This window comes from Triticum urartu, chromosome 1A, assembly GCF_056163025.1.
Source record: "Triticum urartu cultivar PI428250 chromosome 1A, HENAU_Tu73, whole genome shotgun sequence".
Taxonomy (NCBI): Eukaryota; Viridiplantae; Streptophyta; class Magnoliopsida; order Poales; family Poaceae; genus Triticum; species Triticum urartu.
Genome location: NC_141873.1, coordinates 67778635 through 67801918, shown reverse-complemented (window position 1 = coordinate 67801918; position 23284 = coordinate 67778635). Strand labels below are relative to the sequence as shown.

Genomic DNA, 23284 nt, shown 5'->3' with positions numbered 1-23284 from the left:
TGTACGGTTTATCATGAACTAATTAATACTTCTTGCCTAATTATATACTCCCTCTATATGGAAATATAAGAGCGTTTACATCATTACTATATTTCTATTAGCCTGTAACAGAAAAGGTAGAAGTTAAATGTGTATTACCACCATGTGACATGTGCAGTATGCAATTATCTAGATCCACTGCCAAATATTTTCTTATGAACGGTTGATATATACACATGAAATTCACCATGTTGTCATACAAAAATACTTGGAATTCACCATAAATACCACTAAATTAGAACAAATGTCTCATGACGTGTAATAGAAGGATGTCGCAAGAAAGAAATTTATGCCTTAAATGGATTACTTGTTTTCATCAACTCAACGGAGCGCCGACCACTAATTAAGGGCTGGCTAAATGGCTTTTATCCGACGCATACTATGATTTAAGATGAGCACAAATCCATTAGGAGATTGTTATTTTTATTTTGAAACAAGATACAAAAGATTTGCCTCATTCATTAATTAAGAAGAGGAATATAGTTTATTTTGTGTTACAACACGGACAGTGCCGCAACGCCCCGAATAACAGTGACTCACTACTCTCGTGGCATCAAATGACCCAATTTTCTAGCACCCGCAGTTACCCATAGCTTGGCCTCCTTGATATTGGCGAGGAGGACCGCCGGCAGCGCACTCTTATGACAGAGCAAGCGTGCATTTCTTTCGCTTCAAATGGTCCACGTGACGAGCATGACGAGCGAGGCCATCACTCGCCTACTGGGAATCAATTGTGTATCAGCAAAGAGCAACATATATGTGAACTAACTGGCACAGCAGAGATTTTTTTCGCAAAATAGTAATAATCAACATCCTGATATTCAAAACAGAGCTCGGGCTTACGTGCTCCCGGCAAACAGTAAATTCAGAAAATATTAGCAAGAAAATTAAAGCATACGGTCTTTCAACAATAAACACAATCACGTCTTCTAACTGCGCGCAAGATTTTGTGAAGAAATGATCTGGGGAAAAAATGTACTGTAAAAGGGCTATTTTTAGTTTTAAATAGCGCGCTAAGCCTCTTAGCGGCGAACCTCTTCTAAATGCTATAGTGGAGCTATAGCGCACTATTTCAAAGGTTTGTTCATTTGTTTGGACCAATATCTCTTAGGGCAAGACCTTTTGTAAACGCTATAGCATGCTATAGTGGAGCTATAACGGGCTATTTAAAACCATGAATTTTAAGTTGTTTGCTTCTCACATCTCCATAGTTCCCAAGAGCAAGCCAGATATGCAGGTGGAATTCTGAGTCCGGGTGTTACTTGCCATGTCCAGAAGGACCTTGACAAATTGGACCCAAATCCAAGTCAGATTCCGAGTTCCCGACACCACCGGAACATTGACCATGAACTACTTTTCTACTTCCACAGTTTCACCGAGGGGAAGAGGCATTTGGAGGAAGAGAAGCGTCACCTTTTCATGCTCAGGATGAGAATGGAAGAAACCATGATGAGGAGAGAAGGACATGCAATGCAATGCACCGGTGAGAAACAAGGCTGGCCGCATGCTTGCTTTCCCTTGCTCGCCCTAGTTGGGTTGATGGAGAATTAACTCCAGCTGCACCACCTACACTGGTGGCACAAGTGGAACTACAGTGCGGGTGGCAATGGCATTTCCTCCCTCTCCACTTTGCCTGCTCCATTGAATTCCCCTCGTCTCCTCTGTGGCCTGCCCTTGCGGGTGGATGGGCACCTACGCCATTGAACGCCATAACTGAGGGTAGGTCCTCGGCATAAATCGTAGTTCTGATGTCCGTTACTGAAAAGATTGAGATTACCTTCTGTTTATTTTCTTCAGTAGGTAGGAGTACCATGTACTGCAGAGAACAGCATGAGCAGGCGGTAAAAGACAAGGAGCACCAGAGCTGATATCGACTGCAGTGGACTCGTAGTCACGTGGACTCGGTCAGGATAGCAGCCGGCTGCGCAGCAATCAGATCAGCTGCTCGTACTTGTCAGCTAGCACATACTTATGTTGATATGTACGTGTAGATGTGGTAAACATGCAAGGTTTTGAGTAGACCACAGAGGTATGCATGGCTAGAAAACACTTACTAATAATATATACTCCCTCCCGTCCAAAAATACTTGTCGGAAAAATAAATAAAAATCGATGTTTTTTAGGAGGGCGCAGAATTTCATCACGAAATGACATCGGATGAGCCCTGGACAAAAAAGAGAAACACAATCGGAGCTTGGAAAAAGGCACTTTGTGCGTTTGGTAGAGGAATAATTAACTATCAAGTTGACAGGATGGCAAATGTCAATGCCGATCGAAGACAGAACAGCCTGCAAAGAGGTATGGGCAGTGAGACTTCTTTCATTACTACAGTACTTTGTGCAATTGTCGAGTCCTACGTGCAATGTTACAGCCGATCGGTATAAGGAAGCATGATCTGTGGATCCGAGCCCCAGAGTTGCACAGACATCTCCATGTGTTGATCCTTAAATACCTCCAATAAATTCATATGAATCCATATCGTATACTCCTATGTCCTACGCGGACCAAATAAATGACCACACATGCTCCTTGCTAGCCAGGCCACGGCCACGGCCTATGAATCAGGACATGCGAGAACCCTTAGGTAACCCATGCCGCCGCCATCAATGGCGTCCCAAGCTGCAAGCTCACACTGGCCACCAGTTGCACTATTGTTAGTTGGTTGTTACCATGTGTCTGGAGCAAGCGTTGCCAAGTTCAGAGAATGTATCCATGCAAGTTTCAGGACTAGCCAACTAAGATAAACCAACCCTGCTGCATATTCTTGATCTCTCCTTTTCCTTCCGGCCGTATGAACATTTCACATTTCGGATGCAAGTTTGAAAGATTCCCCTGCATTCCTCGCGGAAGAACAAGTTGCATATCGATAATTATGAATAAAAAGATCTACTAGCCACGAACGTCAACTTGTTGATTGCAGTCAAGTCAGAGTTTAAGAGACCCAGCCGCCTAATAAAGAGGATGTCAAAGGTCCAGGTCAAGTCGGTTGACGGAATCAGGATGAGGTGACACGGCCTCTGTCATCGGTCAACCACCCTTCCTGCCTCAAACACTAGAGGCCAAGAGCGTGCTTTTTTTCTGGAGGTCCAGGTCATTCTTTTTTGTTTGACAAACTGTACAATCATTTTACAGTAACTACAGCCGAGTTAACAAGCTTAATCATTTTTTGGCGAAAAAATAGCTTAATCATTTTACAGTAAGATTCAGTCTTACTTGTCAGACCATAAACAATACGTACCATTTCATAATAGTAACGGTACCAATGCTAGCAAATGAATTGGAGTGGTAGGTAAGTGTGATCAATGGGGGTACCTGCTGCCCGGCTGGGGACATCCATCCAATGCGAACTTCGCCAGCTGCAGCAAGGTCAGGTCACTGGCAAAGCTAGTGAGCTGACAGCAAGGTTCTTCTACCGGGAGCTGAGCTGATTTTTTTATCTGTTCGTTGTACGATTGGCTCATTCAATCGGTAGAGCTTGGTAGGTTCAGACTTTACTCGAACGGGGTCCTGTTATTAATCAGAAGATCCGTCAGAAAGTGTTAATAATAGTAGTAGTAGTAGTAATTCTATAACAGTGATGTGGATAAATAAGATCAAGTCTGACAGCTGACGGAGAACTTCCCCAAAGAGTGACAGAAAACCCCCTTAAAGGAACCGGTGACAGCCATCTAATTATCCATGAAAAGGCACAGGGAAATCAATGTTGCTACCTTCCAACTAAAAGGGCCAAGTGAAGTTGATGGGCCGTGATGAGTGCGTGGGTCGCTGCGTCTCCGTCCTCTGGTGCTGCAAAAGATTGCAGACATTGCAGTTACGCCCAGTTAAAGCTAGTATAAATTTGGTCCGAAATGTTGTGCAGACACAAGATTATACTAATATTTTGATCGTACCAAGTCAAACTACAGACTTTTAGTCTGAAAATGTTGTGCAGATACAGTACAAGATTATATATATGATATTGCAATCACATCACTTACTTCAGAAGATCAGTGCTAAATTGTTTGTGCTACCCTTCCGCGTGACTCTTGGCAGTTTCTGACATACACCATGATCTCAGTACCTCTGGCTCGTCCGCAAACCGATGCGCGTGGAAGAGGGATTAGGTTGTGGTTGGACAGCCGTCCCGGATTTTATCTCTGTAAAACTCATAACCAGCGTCAGCTGCCGTAGAGAATAAACAGTATAATAGTAATAATCAGCAAACAAGGGCTAAACCTCGAAGGAAAACATATTTGGTCACTGTTTGGGATCGATTTTGCAGTTGTCTGGAGGGAAAAGAACAATTCCTTGATAGACCATGTGATAATAAGACTATTATGCCGAGTGACTATTCCAACGACTGATCCTGCGGGCCAACAACCGTTGAACAATGCATATGGCGCCACACCATCGCCTTGAATAACAAGCAGTGTAATCAGCAAACAATGGCTGAAACTTGCTTAAGGAAAACATAAGCTTTACTGTATGGAACAGATCACTGCGATAGTCTCGAGAGAAAAGACCCATTCCGGGACAGATGGTGATATAAGTATGCCGAATGACTATTTCTCCGCTACTATACGACTGGCTGATCATGTGGGCCAACATATTTGGCGCCACATCGGCTGCAAGATTAGCGTGAGGCTGCTCACGCGCTTAGCACTCCACGCTTAATTCTTGGGAGAGCTATTCCTTCCTTCCCAGACTCTCCCTCCCTCCCCTCTCTTCCTCTCTCTCTCTCTCTAAACCTCTCTCTCCCCCTCCATCTCTCTAAGAGCTGAGCGGTTTTGGCTTAACCAGGTGGGCCCCGCCTGGCGGTCCTTCTCCTTGGACGCGCACAACCCCGCTTGGCCATCTCCTCGTGCCCCTGCATATACAGCAAGGAAGCTCTCTCCTCTTCGCATCAGCAGGGGCGCCAGATACTGCTTGCCCGGCTTCTTCTCCGCTCGATCCAAGCCATTTGTGCCTTCTCCAAGCTCCACTTCTTCTGTAAGTTCTTCCATGCCTTCTCTCTCTCTTCAAGTTCCCTTCCTCTCTTAAGTTCTTCTGTGTTCTCTCCATGTCGCCTGTCCTGCAATCTCTCTCTCTCTCTCTCTCTCTCTCTCTCTCTCTCTACACACACACACACACAACAAGCAAGAACTTTTCTTGTTCTCAACAACACGGTTACCAGATAATGTTGTTTTTTGTCACTGGAACGAGTCTTGCCTTCTGACTGCACCCAAGAAAACAACAGATCTTGAAAACTCAGAGTCCACTTTCAGAAAAGATAGATATAGAAAATACAGAGTCAGTGACAGCTCTCCCCATTTAGTCACGAGATGTGCAAAAAAGTCTGTCGCACCCCTCATTGTCCAACTAGTTCTTCTTCTTCTTCTCCCTTTCTTGGCAGATAAGGAACTGCCACCTCCAGTTTTCCTTTCTTATTCTTGGACTGCAGGGTTCAGATAGTCTACTTCACCCTCTAGTTTGGCAAGAGAGAGTGTAGTAGAGTCCTGACAGAATCTGTTGCAAACTTTCATCTCTGGTACGCAGCTTGGAGGATGGAAGGGACAAAGAAGCAGGTTTTCACGATCCAGGTGGAGGATGGAAAGCCTGGGAAGGATGGCCAGCCGGCGGTGGGGCCAGTGTTCCGGAACATACTGGCCAAGGATGGGTTCCCGCCGCTCGATCCTGACATGAGAACCTCATGGGATGTGTTCAGGTAAACACAAGCAACAGCAAAGTCCATCCATCCCTGTCTTACTTTTCTCCTACTGAAGTTTTAGTTAGACAGTAGCTTTCACTTTCAGTGGTGGTACTTGATTCTGTTTTTTTCCCCCTGGGCTATGTTATACAAAATTACAAAGACAAAGAGAACTAGCTGGTAATAACTGGTGTTCACTAAATAAAGAAAGAAATTCGACCTCTGCTCCATGTCAGACGAGTTCATCTCCTTGTGTGTCACCTCCATGCATGTGATTTTTCCTAAAGGACAAAAAAAAAGTACTCTGCATGTGGTTTTTCTTTACCAGCAACAGAAAAACACTGCTCTGCATGTGTGTGGTTGTTCAAAGATGCTACTGGGGACAGCCGCATTATCTGTTTTACCAAAACCAACTCTTGGATTCACATTTAAGGATAGGCATGTGTTTTCCCTCGGAAAAAGGACTTGCATATGTCATGTTTTGTTTTGTTTTGTACTCGCTATTTACAGAGAAAATTGTGCAGTGACTACTAAATGTCTTGAATTAGAAGTTTATTGTGTACTCTAAAGATCTTTATTTGCTCTCTCCCTTTTTCTCAAACTTACATTAAATTCCCTTTTTTAATAGAAAAGGCAGCAGTTGGATTTGAGTAGCACATGGGTAGAAAGTAGAAACTGAACTAAGAACATACCGCATCCACTGTGTCAACAAGCGTTTCTAGCATCAATCTTCAAAGGTTACACGGGTCATAGTTTAGCTGGATCCTTCATAAAAGGCCTGTCAAGAGAGTACATACATTAGGCATAAGACACTTCAGACCTCATCTTAAGGCTTGAGACTTCATCTGGTGGTGTTATTCAACAAACCATACATGATAAAGCTTTTAGTCTTTTCTTCACACGTATAAAGGTTAGATTTGCCGTTTTAACAACAAAATGGAAAACCAGCCACATCCAATATTCGTAGCACAAAAGAATCTTACAGAACTCACATAAGCTTAGTTTTGATCTTTTACGTGATCTTGGTTTTGATCTTTTTTGCTTACATCCCTGCAGAACAGCAGCAGGGAAGTATCCAGATAACCGGATGCTTGGATGGCGTCCATTTAAAGATGGAGTGGTATGCGCATATACAACTAACCCCTAGGATAGTGAAGCTTATGCATCTGCTATATGCCTATTTTTGCTTAGATTGTTCTTGATGAGAACAACATCCCCCATTTTCATGTTTCTAGCCAGGGCCCTACTTATGGAAATCATACAAGGAGGTCTATGAGGAAGTCCTGCAAATTGGATCTGCGCTGCAGCAGCTGGGGGTGCAACCAGTAAGAACCAAAACTTTAAGTCAACTTTTCCACTCCAACTATATAAATTGGCATCTTTGTATTTTGAAGAGCGCTTGTAAACTTTACATTAATTAGAGACATTGATGTTCCCATGCTTGATTTATGTCAGGGTTCCAGGGTTGGAATTTATGGATCCAACTGCCCTCAATGGGTGGTAGCAATGCAGGTACCCATCTGGATGATAATATCCATAATCTCCTTTGATTAGGATAATTAATGCTAATCTCACAATTAATTTTGCAGGCTTGCAATGGTTACAGCATAATATGTGTCCCACTATACGATACTTTAGGTAAGCAGGAAACTGATAAATAATAGACCCTCCTCATAAAATGCTTCAGATGCCCTAAAAAAATGTTACAGATCAATTAATGCAGACATTTGAAACACTGGATTTGTGTGTGTGTTTTTATCAGAAAAGGTATATCATGTCTCTATTAGCATTAATAATATTTCCTTGAGATTTCAGGTGCAGGAGCTGTTGATTACATTATTGACCATGCTGAGATTGATGTTGTCTTCATACAAGACAAGAAAATAAAAGAAGTACAGCCAAATCTATTAAGTAAATTGAGCACCTTTAAGATCACGTCTGAATTTAGATCTCATAGTGAATATTTCTTATTTGCAGATACTGTCCCCAAATTGCACATCTGCAACGAGGCTAAAAGGTAAGAAAATGGTAAAGTGGTTAGGGTCTCTCTGTTATTCCAGGAAGGATTAAATAGTCTAATTTTTTTCTCCAAAACATGTTTGCAGCATTGGTGGCATTCACCTCGGCAAATAATGAACAAATCAAAGATGCCGAGCAGATTGGGATGAAAATGTACTCCTGGAATGATTTCTTAAAAATGGTGGGGAAAGAGAATCCTATATATCTAAATAGCTGATCCCCACTATCTCTAATTATCTCAACATGCAAATGCTAACTCAACAAATCACCATGCAGGGGAAAAGACCCGCCTTAACATGCACCATGCATGCTACTTATATTCAATAAATATTCTACAACTATACAATAATCATGTATATTTGTTTCAATTTTTATATTATTAATCCAAATACTAGTGTTTTATAGAACCAAATCTCTTTAAAATAATTACAACCAATTCCTGCAGCAATGCTCAGGTATCATCTAGTTTACAAAGTTTGGTTTACAACTAAAATAACTAGATCCATTCAGACTGCCAAGATTGGAAGCAATGTTTGTGATGAAATAACTAGATTTCATTGGAATTGGTTTCCGTATGATATTCTCCCGATGAAATATATGTGTTGATCAAGCAATAATTCTGAATTGCATTTCAGGGAAAGGATAAACCAGTTCAACCTCGTCCACCGCAACCAAATGATACATGCACCATCATGTACACAAGTGGAACAAGTGGGCAACCCAAAGGTGTTATGCTGAGCCATGAGAGCCATGGGATGTATGTAAAAGGGGTGGACCTCTTCATGGACCAGTTTGAAGATAAGGTTACTCCTTTCTATCAGATATAATGATGTGAATAAGCTTAATTCCAATTCAATAGATGGTTATCTTTAGCATAAATGTAAGCAAACTGGGTGGTTTTGGGCATGCAGATGTCAACGGAGGATGTATTTCTTTCTTTTCTCCCACTTGCTCACATTCTCGACCGCATGATCGAAGAGTATTTCTTCCACAAAGGAGCCTCAGTTGGCTATTACCATGGAGTGAGCAAATCCACATATTAGCCTTTCTACTTTTTCAATCTTATTGGTCATCATTCTTTCTTTAATATAACTGCACTGTTCTTTTTTGTCAGGATTTGAATGCCTTGAGAGATGATCTCATGGAGTTGAAACCAACCCTACTAGTTGGGGTGCCCAGAGTGTATGAAAAGATTTACGAAGGTGGTAAAAGAAAAATTATTGATATCAAATCAGCCTTCATATCAGCTAACTCAGATAACCTTTTTATGATTGACTTTAGGTATTTTAAAGGCCTTAGCGGATCTCAGACCTCTCAGGAGGGTGATTTTTAATGCTTTGTACAACCGGTAAGTTGGTTAGCATCATGAATATTTATTGCAGTAAATAAATTATGTCATCTCACCATAGCTTTTGCAATTCAGCAAACTAGCAGGCATGAAAGCAGGCTACACACAAAAAACTGCTTCACCTTTCGCTGACATGCTGGCTTTTCGCAAGGTATTGTGTTCATAACTAAGGGGGTGTTTGTTTCCAGGGACTTTTTTGTGTAGGGACTAGAAAAAGTCCCTCTTAGAGACTTTGTTACCAAACGGGAGGGACTTTTTAGGGACTAAACTAGGCATTTGGGACTAAATGAAGAAGACTCTCAAGGAGAGTCTTTTTGGGACTTTTTGGGACTTTTCCAACAATGCCCCTCCATGCACCTATTGGCCCGCCACCCCATGGTGTTGTTTGATTGTTATTTTTCTATATACTAGGGGCAACATGGTCATTTAATAACCTCTAGGAAGGGACTAGGGACTTTTTAGTCTCTGGAAACAAACAGGGAGGGACTTTTTAGGAACTAGAGACTTTTTAGTTGGGACTAGAAAAAGTCTTAGGACTAGAGAACCAAACACCACCTAAGAACCACTAGACACAAATTACTTTCAGAAAAATAAATAAAAGATCAGTAGCAGTTGTACTCACAGTGTCTGTATCTTACTTCTTTTTGTTGCATTTCCTTGCTCTAGGTCAAGGCAAGGCTCGGTGGCCGTCTTCGCCTACTAATCTCCGGTGGTGCACCCTTAAGTACTGAAATTGAAGAGTTCATGAGAGTGACCAGCTGTGCATACTTTATTCAAGGCTATGGTAATGCATGTAGACACTTTTCAGGGTTCAGATTTCTTCCTGCAGACTGCCATCACCACAGAAGTACAAATATATTTGTTTAAAGGACTCTAAAGCATCAACAAGTAGTTGCCAAAGGCAAACAAATAATAAACAAAATATGTCACCAGACTGGCAAACAAATAATAGAAAATATATACCACTAGACTTGGTGAGTATACTTGTAGCTCAACTGCTCAAGTATGAGTTATAGTTGTATTTAGAACTGGAATGTATTGACCTGTTTTAACAAGTCACAAGATAACGATAAAGCTGGTTTCATATGTAGGTTGGGTTCATGTTTTCCTTACTGTGTCCTATCCCCATTGCAAACACTAGTTTTAAGAGTTTTCAGCAAACTTTCTGTTTCGACTATTTTACTTGTTGCACATTACTGTTTACAGCTCGAAGTAAAAGATTGTGGACATCTGTTTTTCCTATTAACAAAGATACTGACATGCCACATAATCTTTTTCTCTCCATATGATGTTCCAAAATTGCATGGGTTAGTTATCAGTCCCTTTGTCAATGAAAAGGAACCAGTATAACGTTCAATTCTGTTGTCTCTGCTCAGGTTTAACAGAAACATTGGGACCTAGCACAGTCGGTTACCCTGATGATATGTCCCTGGTTGGAACTGCCGGTGTTGCCGCCACCTTCACTGAACTGCGACTGGAAGAAGTACCTGAGATGGGTTATGATCCACTTGGTGTTCCTTCTCGTGGTGAAATCCTCATTAGAGGGTCCACTGTCTTCACTGGGTACTACAAAAATCCTGAGCTCACAAATGAGGTCATGGTTGATGGATGGTTTCATACAGGTGAATAATCAATTTTAATTTAAACAGGAGACTAATGTAAATTTAAAAATTATCATGTTCTGACACAATCTTGTTCTCAGGAGACATTGGGGAGATGACCCCAGATGGAATCCTGAAGGTTATTGACCGAAAGAAGAACATATTTAAGCTATCGCAAGGGGAGTATGTCGCAGTTGAGTATCTGGAGAAAGTATATGTCTTCCCTCCAATTATTGAAGATGTAAGGACAAACCCATTGAAATCATATGCTTATATTGACAGAGTCATGGTGCTACATACAATGTAATACTGTCATTTTTGTAGATCTGGGTGTACGGGGACAGCTACAAATCAATGTTAGTCGCAGTAGTTAACCCACATGAAGAAAACACCATGAAGTGGGCAGGGTCAAATGGCTACAAAGGTTCTTTCAGTGAAATATGCAAATCTGAAGGCCTTAAAGAGCATGTCCTTAAAGAGCTCGCAGCGGCTGCACAGAAGAACAAGGTAAGGCCATTTATTCACTTCTACATTGGACACTAAACATATTACATGGTCAACATGGTTTTCGCTTTTGCGTTACAACAAAGAGGAACTCACGAGTTTCTATATTGTATAGACTCCTTCGTTTTAAATCTTCACTCCATCTAAGCATCACATATATAATCCTCTTTGCATGTCTCCGATCAGCTACGAGGTTTTGAGTACATCAAAGGCGTAGTGTTGGATCCTGTACCTTTTGACATTGAAAGGGATTTGGTCACTGCAACAATGAAGAAGAGAAGAAACTACATGCTAAAATATTATCAGGTAATATATTTTCATCTGCTGCAGTGTGATTTTTGTTGTTTTTACTAATTTTCAGGGTAAAAGCCAGTGTATTAGTATTGGGTTCAAGTGAGCCCAATAAAATTGGTAAATCCCATACAAAATCACTATTGATCTATGAACAGCTAAAGTTGTAGCATACAGAGCCAACCTTGTGGTCCATATGTTGTAGAGCTGACTTCTTGGTCTTCGTCCTAGCTTTGCCCATAAATGTCCTCTCTTACTTCTTTTGAGTAATTCTAATTCATTGTTCTTCATGTGCAGCCTGAGATTGACAAATTATACAAAGCATTGGAGGGTCAGAGGGCTGCGAACAAAGCAAAGTAAAGCTATGTGTTTTGTTAGGTCACATGCCGGAATATTATTGTAAATCTACTATTGAACGACGTTGGTAATCAAGACTACATAAAAGCAATAATGCATATTGTGTGGTGCATTGTGTATGTATATCCCCCCCCCCCCCAAAAAAAAAAAAAACCCTCGCCCCACTCTCTGAAATTTACATATGGCGCACAGATAACAATTAAAACAGATTTTTGTGCTAGGCCGCGTATTTTGACCAACGGACAATTTTTATTAATGTCGTGTGCGCCCTGTTGAAACAAAGGGATGGTACAGTGGAAAAAATTAGGAATGAAGTCCTTCTAATGACTACGCGAGGGCCAATATGCAAGGGAGAACATGATCGACTCAGTCCCAGACTATATTGTTATGTCCCAAAATATATTCATCATGCACATATTACATACTGACCAAACTGAAGATAGCAGCTTGCAAATTTGAATGGTGCCTCTGATGAATCCTTGAGACATATATTTATAACATCAAAAGATCATTAGTATTATCAGAAATAGCATACCTCATGAACTATCAAAGAGAACTTGCTGCTTGTCCGATTATAGCACCACTGGACTGTCAAGTACATGCTTATAAATCTTCAATGATATGCTCAATCAAGTACGTTGGTCTGATGGTGCCTGAGGTTTGTCGAAGTTCTCTAGCTCTTATAAATCTTCATAAATATGCTGTGCATTGGTCCGATGGTGCCCATGTGTGTAAATATCCCACGGACCAACACATTCCATGTTGCTTCATTTGGACATATTCCTTCATATAACATCTTCAAGAGATAGACCATGGCATCATCCAACCTGTGCTGACTGCAAAGCCCTGACATCAGACTTGTGTATGCAACTATGTTGCGTGGACAATTAACTGCAACCATTTGACCTAACATCCAAGCAGCAGCCTTGACATTCCCTTCCTTGCAGTAAGCATGAATTATCGCATTGAAAGTGAATGCATCTGGTTGAATTTGTTGGACTATCATCCTCCCGAGAAGAATTATAGCTTCTTTGTTCCTTCCCATCTGGCACAGACCACTAATAGTAGTGTTGTAAGATACTAGAGTCAACTCAAGCCCATGGTTTAGCATCTGGATCAGCATTCGAAGAGCGTCTTCGCAGTTTCCTTCCCTGAAAAGACCATGAAGCAACTCATTGTAAGTCCTGTCGTTTGGAGAGCATCCATATCTTCCCATACCATGGAACACACTCAAGGCTCTTCCCACTCTTCCGCAGTCACACAGGCTTCTGATCAACGTGTTGAATGTCAATGTGTTAGGAGGACAATTTTCCATCAACATCTTATCAATGAGATTCTCTGCCTGATCAAACATCGCCTTCTTGCAAAGCACATCCACCATATTTGTATAAACAACAACGTTTGGCTTGAAACCAGCATTTGTCACGTCATTCCATATTGACATGGCACCATCTAGGTCCCCAGCTTTGGAGAATCCGTCAATGAGAGTAGAATAGGTCCTTACATCAGGAAAACAACCGTTTTGCTCCATGCCACTGAAAACAGACGATGCCCTCTTAAGATCACCAGTGTGGCAAAGGCCACGGATGAGAACATTGTAAGAGATTGTCGTTGGTGCCCATCCTTCAGCCACCATCCAATTCCACATGCCAATCGCGTCATGCGCCTTTCCGGCATCGAAGAATCCTTTGACCAACACAGTGAATGTTTGAACATTTGGAGCACAACCTTCGCTTACCATCCTAGCCAAAATGGCGCAAGCCATCTTCATCTCCCCAGCCTTGCAGAGTGCATCGACTATGCTTGTGTAGGTAGCAGGTTCTGCGTGCAGTCCCCGGTGAATCATCTCGTCGATAACCGAGAGCACCTCCCGCATCCTGAACTGCCTGCACAGCGCGTGAACAACGGCATTGTACGAGGAGCACACAGGCACTGTCTCTGCCACGACCCTCCTGGCCTCGTCCACCCTTCCCAACTTGCAAAGCGCAGAAACGATCGTCGTGTGGCTCACCACGTCTGGCTGGCAGCCCTTCCTGGCCATTTCGTCGAGCATCTTGCGTGCGGCGTCGACCCGGTCGTTCTGGCACAGCGCCTTCATGAGCAGATTGTAGGTGTACACGTTGGGCTCGACGCCGGCCTCCCTCATGTTCTCGTACACCGGCACCACCGCCCCGACCAGGTTCTCCCGGAGCAGCGCGTCGAGCAGGTGGTTGTACACCCGCACGGTGGGCGCCGCGCACCCCAGGTCGTGCGCGCGGTAGAACGTCTTGAGCGCGCGGTCGGCCGCGCCGGCGCGGGCGAAGGCGCAGATGGCGGCGACGAGGGCACCCTCGGGGCACGCCACCCCGCGCAGCCGCATCTCCTGCAGCGCGTACTGGACGCCGTCCACGTCGCCCGCCGCCGCGAGCCTCCTGACGGTGGCCTCATGGGCCCTCGCCGTGTCTCCGGCGTCAGGAGAGGGCCTGGATCGCTCCGGCCACCGGATGGTGACTTGCGGGTTGCTCTTCCGGTGGCTAGGTGGCGGGGCGGTGGAGAAATGGCGGTCGTGGAGCCGCCTGAGCAGGAGGCGGCATTTGGTCGAACACATGGCGCGCAGCTAAAACTTCGACGGTCAAACAGAGTAGTGGCCCCGTTTGTGTAAGCCACGGGTACTTCAGGCCGCCTAATGTTGGGCCTGGTTTTGAAGCCCAGCCTAATTCAAACTGACACGAACTCGTTCTCATCAAAAGAAAAAACGATTCTCAAAAAAATAATCAACAGAAAAAATTATCTAAAAAATTCAGGATTTCTCAAAAGAAAAAACAAACTCAAAGTATGGGCAGTGGGAGACATCCGAGAAGCCTTCCGTCCTACTTCCTTATAGTCCTATAATATAAGTTGTGTTTTTACGGGAGAAAGAAATTCATTGCTTAATCATGATGATTACAAATCATTTTGAGTCGGCACAAGAATTTCTTGAGAAACGGACCTCAACCAAACAGCAGTGCGAGTAGAATTATGCCACATTCGAGCTAAGTTATGAGCGACCGAATTACGAGAGCAACATATCATGGATATGGCGTGCTCCCTGCCCATGTTCAATAGGCGTTTGATCTCCTCAACCAAGGCTGCCCCCGGCGAACGATCCTTCTCCTCAATCATTGTAATAACATCTTATATTTATACGACAAAGGGAGTACCTAAGAGAAACTCGTTTCGGGTGAGAGAAGTGGCTAAGAGGCAAAGATTAGAGTAAGGAGTTGATATGGCAGCAATGACCTCTTCGTTGAATATGTTATCTGGGCTTTGTCCCTTCTAGCACTGTGTTGTTTACCGTCGACAAGGAGCAAGTGGAGGTGGGTCTTCACCAGTTGAATCTTCGTCTTACATGTTCCTCTGCAAGGTGAAGAATGTTCTTCTTTCCTAACGACAACAATGAGCGGTGGTTTCCACCCTTGGGCGGTTAAAACGACTTCAAAAAGCTTAAGGGCGGGTTCACTCTGTGAATGTCGGGTAGGCGGACGGCCGATTAGCCGACATTAGCGCGGGTAGTCGTCTGCCCTGTCGGGCCACGTTCGCTTCATCAGCATGAATAAGATGCAGACAGCAGTGAGAGAGGAGCTTTAGGATGACTCCGAATTGTCAAAGTCCAATGTGTCAATGTCCAGACTCCCGCAAACATCCCTCACTCTGTTGCCGGGATGTGGGATTCGAGACGCCCAGGCCGGTGCGGATAAATTTGGTGACCTCCGTTAAATGGACACTATATGGCCAAAATCGTCCAGACCATCCAATCTAGACATTTGTGGGCGATTTGATGATCCGTGTTGGAATTGCAGTTGGAGTTGCACAATGAATTAGTATGTAAATCCCAGAAAGGACATGGCATAAAGGTCAATTTCCCACCTTCCCGCATGCATGAATTCCGACAGTAGATTTCTCGCAGTTTTATTAGGAGTTTGCTCAATTGGGACATTCGAAACTCAGTACTGTATGTCGATTTTCTCAAAAAGTACCTCCACAGTACTATAGTCTATCTTCACAAAGAAATTTTGTAATGAATCAGCAGTCAAACTTGTGTACTCTTTAAGAGAGCGTTCCAGAACAGAAGAGTCAAAGTCATAGCATAGCACCGACAAAGCACTTAATAATCTCACGTTAAGCAGGCGTACTTAATGCCATGTGCCCAAGAGAGCACTTAATGAAGATCTGTCCTGTTGTCGATCATTTATCATTCGCTCTTAATCTGTTTATCATTTCTTGCTCGCTTAGCTATCTTTTGTGTGATATCCTTTATAGTAGCTTTTACTTCGCTATCCATTTTTAGTTTTCCCTCATGCTGGTGCAACTAGTAGTATACTATTTTACCATCGTGATAGTTAAGCCAGTTCTCTACTATGCTCGAATGATTGTTGCATCCTGTCTTGAAAGATTTGTTCCTCGGTAGGTTTCTTGCTCAATTTCATAACTATGAATATATTTCGCTACAGTGTTTGGGCTCAAATCAAAACATTCAGAAGAGTTCTTGAATCTCCCATTCACCCCTCCCCCATTTGGTCGATATACTCTCGGTCCTAACAGAAGCGATGACCTCTTCGTTGAATAAGTTAGTTGGGCTTTGTCCCTGTTCCGGCACTATGCTATTTGTCGTCGATAAGGAGCAAGTGGAGGTGGGTCTGAAGGAAATATGCCCTAGAGGCAATAATAAAGTTGTTATTTATATTTCCTTATATCATGATAAATGTTTATTATGCATGCTAGAATTGTATTAACCGGAAACTTAGTACATGTGTGAATACATAGACAAACAGAATGTCATTAGTATGCCTCTACTTGACTAGCTCGTTGAATCAATGATGGTTATGTTTCCTAACCATAGACATGAGTTGTCATTTGATTAACGGGATCATATCATTAGAGAATGATGTGATTGACTTGACCCATCCGTTAGCTTAGTACGATGATCGTTTAGTTTGTTGCTATTGCTTTCTCCATAACTTATACATGTTCCTATGACTATGAGATCATGCAACTCCCGAATACCGGAGGAACACTTAGTGTGCTATCAAACGTCACAACATAACTGGGTGACTATAAAGATGCTCTACAGGTGTCTCTGATGGTGTTTGCTGAGTTGGCATAGGTCGAGATTAGGATTTGTCACTCCGTGTATCGGAGAGGTATCTCTGGGCCCTCTCGGTAATGCATATCACTATAAGCCTTGCAAGAAATGTGACTAATGAGTTAGTTGCAGGGTGATGCATTACGGAACGAGTAAATAGACTTGCCAGTAATGAGATTGAACTAGGTATTGAGATACCGACGATCGAATCTCGGGCAAGTAACATACCGATGACAAAGGGAACAACGTATATAGTTATGTGGTTTGACCGATAAAGATCTTCGTAGAATATGTGGGAGCCAATATGAACATACATGTTCCGCTATTGGTTATTGACCGGAGACGTGTCTCGATCATGTCTACATAGTTCTCGAACCCGTAGGGTCCGCACGCTTAATGTTCAGTGACGATTGATATTATGAGTTTATGTGATTTGATGTACCGAGGATAATTCAGAGTCCTAGATGTGATCACGGACATGACGAGGAGTCTCGAAATGGTCGAGATATAAAGATTGATATATTGGATAGCTATATTCGGACACCAGAAGTGTTCCGGGTGATTTCGAAGAAAACCGGAGTGCCAGAGGGTTACCGGAACCCCCCTGGGGAACTAATGGGCCACATGGGCCTTAGTGGAGAGAGAGAGGGCAGGCCAAGGCAGGGTCGCGTGCGCGCCCCTCCCCCTCTATTTCAAATTGGCTCCTTCTTCCTTCTCCTCTCATTCCTTCCCCCTTCCTCCTCCTAGTTGGACTAGGAAAGGGGGAGTCCTTCTCCTACTAGGAGCAGGACTCCTCCCCTCCTTGGCGCGCCCCAAGGGCCGACCGGCCTCCCCCTTGCTCCTTTATATACGGGGGCAGGGGGCACCCTAGAACACACAAGTTGATCATTGATCCCTTAGCCGTGTGCGGTGCCCCCCTCCACCATAATCCACCTTGGTCATATCATAGCGGTGCTTAGGCGAAGCCCTGTTCTGGTAGCATCATCATCACCGTTATCACGCCGTCGTGCTGACGAAGCTCTCCCTCGACATTCATCTGGATCGAGAGTTCGTGGGACGTCACCGAGCCGAACGTGTGTAGATCGCGGAGGTGCCGTACTTTCGGTACTAGGATCAGTCGGATCGTGAAGACGTACGACTACATCAACCGCGTTGTCATAACACTTCCGCTTATGGTCTACGAGGGTGATAGAGCATTTCCTCATATAATCTTTTTAGCCTTTTTGCACCACATTGTAATCATATTTTCACATTATTTACTTCAGAAATATTCAAATACCCCCATTATGCTACATTTACAACACTCCTCCATGTTTTGCAGAAAAGGGCGAAAAGGCCCAAAATCCTTCTATAATAGAGAGTGTCAAGAAACTATGGTTGCTGTAACTTACGGAGGGACCCAACCATGAAGAAAAGAAGTAACCAGAGGGGTCAAGATAAAGTTGGAGGGATCATCTTGTGAAGAGAGAAGAGAAGTGGAAGGGCAAAAGAGCAAAACTGGCAGATCAGAGGAGGGGATCAAATCCCTAGCGGCAACCATCGATCCCCTTTGGGCCTGGCTACATATCCCTCTCCCCCAACCTTCTTCTCCACCTCTGGCCGTCGCCACGGCCAGGCCGGCATGGCGGCGCGCCACCTAGTACCTCCACCCACTCCACAACGCTGCAGCACCTCCACCCGCGCTACCGCAACCCATCCATCCACCAGGCGCCATCACATCCAGCCACCATCACCTCGCGCGCCCTACAAGACTAGAGGTCGTGGTTGTTTGGTGCCCCGCGATCCTCCACCTCTCTTCTTCAACCTGCTGTTGTTCGCCCTCAACCCTCTCTGCTGCTTCTCTCACCCGGATGCCCCTGCTGCTCCTTCTCCCACGTCTTGCTGCTGCTTCTCTTCTCTGACCCCCATTGCTGTTGCCTTTTCCTCTGAACCCCTACCGCTGATCCTTTTCCTCAACTCTCTCTGCTGCTCCTCTCACGCCCCTGCTGCTACTCCTCTCAAAGCCCCCACGCTGCTGCTCCTTTTCTTTACCTCCTATTCTGCGCTTCTTCTCTGAACCCAAACTGGTGCCGCTCCTCTTCTCTCTTTACTTTTTGCAAATTTCTGAAACTTGTAGGTGAACCTTGTGTATTGTTCTAAACACCTAATTTCTCTAAAATTAAGATATGTAATACTTTGTAAGGTTCAGATTTTAAGAGTACTTGCAACCTGCTGTTTATTTTGTTTCGTACTTGTAACTATAGTGTACAATTAATATTTGGTCTATGTGATTTTTCTTTCTGAGTTAGTAATCTGCTAGCATGTGTTTGTGTTCATCCATATGAACTTGTTCCATTTTGTAGTACTTGTGTTAGCTCAAGTATATGTGTGTTTGTGATGAGAAGTACTTCTATTATGTCCTATGATCTTGCTATTACACTTTTCTTACATGTTTGATGTATATATATGTTCTGATGTGTTGTAGTTCTCCTTGTTGTTGATGGTTGCCTGTGCCAGTATTGTAGTTCCCAAAGTATAACAAAAATACCAAAAAGAGAGTGATTTCAATCTTAATCTCCCTATGCTGTTTTGCATTTTCTTTGTCGTCAACCTTGTTTAGTTTAGCTTTTTCTTGCATTCATAATCAGAATTGTGTTACCTAGCTTTAGCCGAGCATAATTGCCGTCGCCTAGTCCCTGTGGAGAACACGACATCCGTAGCTTGGGGCATAAAAACCCCGCTGTACTTTCAATTAATCATTTTGGCGCCGTTGCCGAGGACTAGGGTCGAGCGATTGTGTTAGGCTATAGACTAGGTTTTTCTTCATTTTCTAGTTTGTGCCATATATTTGTGATATATCTCTAATCACTAACCCCTGTTCTAGCTAGTATCTTTTTGTTTTCTTTTCATTTTGCAGGTTAGAGCTATCTACTCGGTTATGGCATATTATTCAGATTGTCTCGAAGATGCGAGGAACACTACAAACATCACGGAAACTATTCAAGAACTCATAAGATTTCCCATCGATTAGATGATTTAGCTCGGCAGCGAGAAGTAGTTTTTGAGGATAGGCGTAGCTCTTATGATCCTTATTCTAGAGGTCATCCTTATGTTGCTCCTACATACCATATTTGTGGATTTCAGGGCCATTCACCCGCTGAATGTCAGTGTGGTTACTCTCACTCTCCCGATTGTTATGGCATGAGCTTCGCCCCATAGCCTAGCTCATACCAAAACAATTACTCATATGGGTGGCCTGAGAACCAGAATATGTCATATAGGAGCAACAACCCTGAGATCTCACCATTTTCTTCTAGTAATCATATACAGGGATTTAGATACAATGAGGAGAGCCACAACAGATTTATTCAGCTCCTACTCATATACCTCAACACCAGGAGATGTTGCCAATGGAGTTAAATGGTCCTCCATTTGGTCAACCAACAACTCCAGCAACCGCCGAGCAATCTCATGTGCAAGTGCCCACACAAGATGAATTCGGTGACATAGACAAGCTCACACTTTTGAGTCTCGAGTTCACTTGGAGTGCCGAGGATGATCCTATTAGGAAGGTTATACTAGAGGAAATGAAGAAGATCAAGAGTGGGAATGAGCTAGTGAATGAAGTAAAGAAGATTGAGAAGAACATCAACGCTGGCAGTACTATTTCTTCACAGCTTGAGCTGAGTAATTCTGGGAATCCCCTTGATACATGTGAGGTTCCAATACCATCACATCTAGCTGACCAAGATAGCAAGTGCCTTGAGTAAGAGATACCTCAGATTGAAGAAGATGAACTGGAAGACAAGGAACAAGATGATCAAGAGCTACAATTCCCAAGTGATCAAGTTGAAGACTCATCATCTACTACTCTTGAAGAAGTACAAGAAGCTACTGTAGATGAAGATGAAGAAGCTGAGATTCATTGGCCTATTGTCATACATGAGCGTGATGTGTCAGGTTTATCCAATCCTCTCAATGACATGCATCCTTGTGATTTCTTTGCTACTACCTTGCATTGCATGATGCCATCTGTTAAAGTAGATTTGAAAAGGTATTTGCTTGTATATGATGATATATACCCTGTTAGTGGCATTATTCTCATTTGTGATGATCACAGTTATTTTCCTCGTGCTAGTCCTATGCTTAATGAAACATATAATTCCCATGCTAGTATTGAGCTTAATGATAAGTTTCATCCTCATGTTAGTGTTGACCTTGCTGATTTCTACCATCCTAAACATGTGCTTTATAGCTATGCTTATGTAATTGGATATTTGATTAATGACTTGGAGGGTATTGTCCCTACCACTTGCATTGTCTCTTTCGTTGAGTGCTCTTTCAAGTTCTTGCCTGTGCACAAATCACTACATGTTGACCAGGTTCGAGGTGACATTCCTTGGGACCCCGGTGGATTTAGAGCATGGTGAAAAGGAGAAGCAATGGGCACATACAAGGAAGAGAAGAGCTGGAGCATGCACGAGGATAGAGAGCATGAGGATAGAGAAGCAAAAAGAAAGGAGTCACAATGCAAGAGGATGTGAGATGATCGAGCGAGTTCTACTTCATAAAGCCTGGTGAGCTGTTTCATGACCCCAATCTGAATATATCATCTATTGATACAAGCTGAAATCAATTGCTAGTTGGGTTGCTTGAGCCAGTTATTACTTGTTGTCAAGCTGAAATTCACCTTTGGCATCGTGCTTGATGTGAATTTTTGAACTTGATTTCTAAATGCCTTGTAAACTAGTGATCTACACCATGCGTGCTTGGCTGAAATTAGTGAGAACTATTAGTTTTGAGTGCTCAAATCCCTAGTACACTAGAAAACTTCGTCATTTTCTGCATTTAGTATGATACACCTAGATCACCATGTTTAGATGCTGAATTTGTGCTAAGTGTGTTCCCATTGAGAGCAATCACCTAACCACTATGGATTAGCATGCTATGTTCCCTGGATCGGTAGCATGTGAACCAGACATGAAGAAGTGAGGATTCCTGTTTTTGTGCTTATGCGTTGTTCATTTTAAAAAAAGTAAATCTTATAATGAATGATAAGTCTGACTACCTACAGTAGCATGTCATGTTCCCTGGATCGGTGGCATGTGAAATCGGGTTAGCTTGGGCAGTAACTAATAATAAAAATTGTAATTGTCAAACCAGGTGTATACCATGTGCTCTGGATCGGTGGTATGTTCCTTTGGGGAGACAAACAAAAAAAACTAATAATTGGTCGAGCCGGGTATATTCCATGTTCTCGGGATCGGTGGTATGTTCCTTTGGTGAGATCGATAAAATATTATCATTACTTTATTTCTGTAAATAAGTGATCTGATCACAAGTGTATGTTCTTTTTGTTCTCGGGATCATGCTCTCTTTAGGAACCTTCGGCACAATCATCATTTGAACTAGTTGATCTTCTTTTATCATTGTAAAAGTTTAAAATGGTCAAGTCTACTAGTATCCTACCACTTTGAAGCACTCCTAACCATTAATTTTCACTAGCTAAGTTCAAAGCATGCTTTGTTTGGAGATCTACTTCACTTGGCATTCTCTAGTCAGCTCACTGTTCACAATCTTGCTCTTGTCATATTCCTTTGCTTGAGGACAAGCAAAGATTTAAGTGTGGGGGAACTTGATAGAGCATTTCCTCATATAATCTTTTTATCCTTTTTGCACCACATTTTAATCATATTTTCACATTTTTTACTTCAGAAATATTCAAATACCCCCATTATGCTACATTTACAACACTCCTCCATGTTTTGCAGAAAAGGGCAAAAAGGCCCAAAATCCTTCTATAATAGAGAGTGTCAAGAAACTATGGTTGCTGTAACTTACGGAGGGACCCAACCGTGAAGAAAAGAAGTAACCAGAGGGGTCAAGATAAAGTTGGAGGGATCATCTTGTGAAGAGAGAAGAGAAGTGGAAGGGCAAAAGAGCAAAACTGGCAGATCATAGGAGGGGATCAAATCCCTAGCGGCAACCATCGACCCCCTTTGGGCCTGGCTACATATCCCTCTCCCCCAACCTTCTTCTCCACCTCTGGCCGTCACCGCGGCCAGGCCGGCATGGCGGCGCGCCACCCAGTACCTCCACCCACTCCACAACGCTGCAGCACCTCCACCCGCGCTACCGCAACCCATCCATCCACCAGGCGCCATCACATCCAGCCACCATCACCTCGCGCGCCCTACAAGACTAGAGGTCATGGTTGTCTGGTGCCCCACGCCATCCTCCACCTCTCTTCTTCAACCTGCTGCTGTTCGCCCTCAACCCTCTCTGCTGCTTCTCTCACCCGGATGCCCCTGCTGCTCCTTCTCCCACGTCTTGCTGCTGCTTCTCTTCTCTGACCCCCATTGTTGTTGCCTTCTCCTCTG

At 43.3% G+C, this 23284-nt stretch overlaps 2 protein-coding genes, 1 long non-coding RNA gene and 1 pseudogene across 9 annotated transcripts; 2 read left to right on the top strand and 2 right to left on the bottom strand.

The window, feature by feature from the left end:
* Nucleotides 1–468: 468 nt before the first annotated feature.
* On the bottom strand, nt 469–9810 carry LOC125547045 (uncharacterized). 7 transcript variants are annotated; one of them, XR_015619107.1, is made up of 8 exons: nt 9710–9810; nt 6397–6482; nt 4255–4432; nt 4017–4175; nt 3750–3825; nt 1817–3546; nt 1453–1731; nt 469–759 (listed from the first exon to the last, which is right to left on the bottom strand). It is a non-coding gene; the product is annotated as an uncharacterized LOC125547045 (long non-coding RNA). The 7 variants fall into 7 exon arrangements; XR_015619106.1 differs by having other exon boundaries at nt 9694–9808; XR_007300661.2 differs by lacking the exon at nt 4255–4432.
* Nucleotides 4719–11947, top strand: LOC125547023 (long chain acyl-CoA synthetase 1). The gene is made up of 20 exons (XM_048711071.2): nt 4719–5007; nt 5554–5722; nt 6761–6824; nt 6940–7029; nt 7160–7216; nt 7294–7342; nt 7520–7596; nt 7682–7721; nt 7810–7904; nt 8359–8526; nt 8635–8745; nt 8838–8925; nt 9005–9071; nt 9147–9222; nt 9738–9855; nt 10448–10693; nt 10774–10913; nt 10997–11179; nt 11363–11482; nt 11765–11947. Exons 2-20 carry the CDS (start codon nt 5562–5564, stop codon nt 11825–11827), a joined length of 2013 nt encoding a protein of 670 aa, XP_048567028.1. The 5' UTR covers nt 4719–5007; nt 5554–5561; the 3' UTR covers nt 11828–11947.
* On the bottom strand, nt 11055–14506 carry LOC125547034 (uncharacterized). The gene is made up of 2 exons (XM_048711079.2): nt 12360–14506; nt 11055–11765 (listed from the first exon to the last, which is right to left on the bottom strand). Exon 1 carries the CDS (start codon nt 14409–14411, stop codon nt 12498–12500), a length of 1914 nt encoding a protein of 637 aa, XP_048567036.1. The 5' UTR covers nt 14412–14506; the 3' UTR covers nt 11055–11765; nt 12360–12497.
* Nucleotides 14507–20375: 5869 nt separating this feature from the next.
* Nucleotides 20376–21485, top strand: LOC147990066 (uncharacterized; annotated as a pseudogene).
* The last annotated feature ends 1799 nt before the right edge of the window (nt 21486–23284 follow it).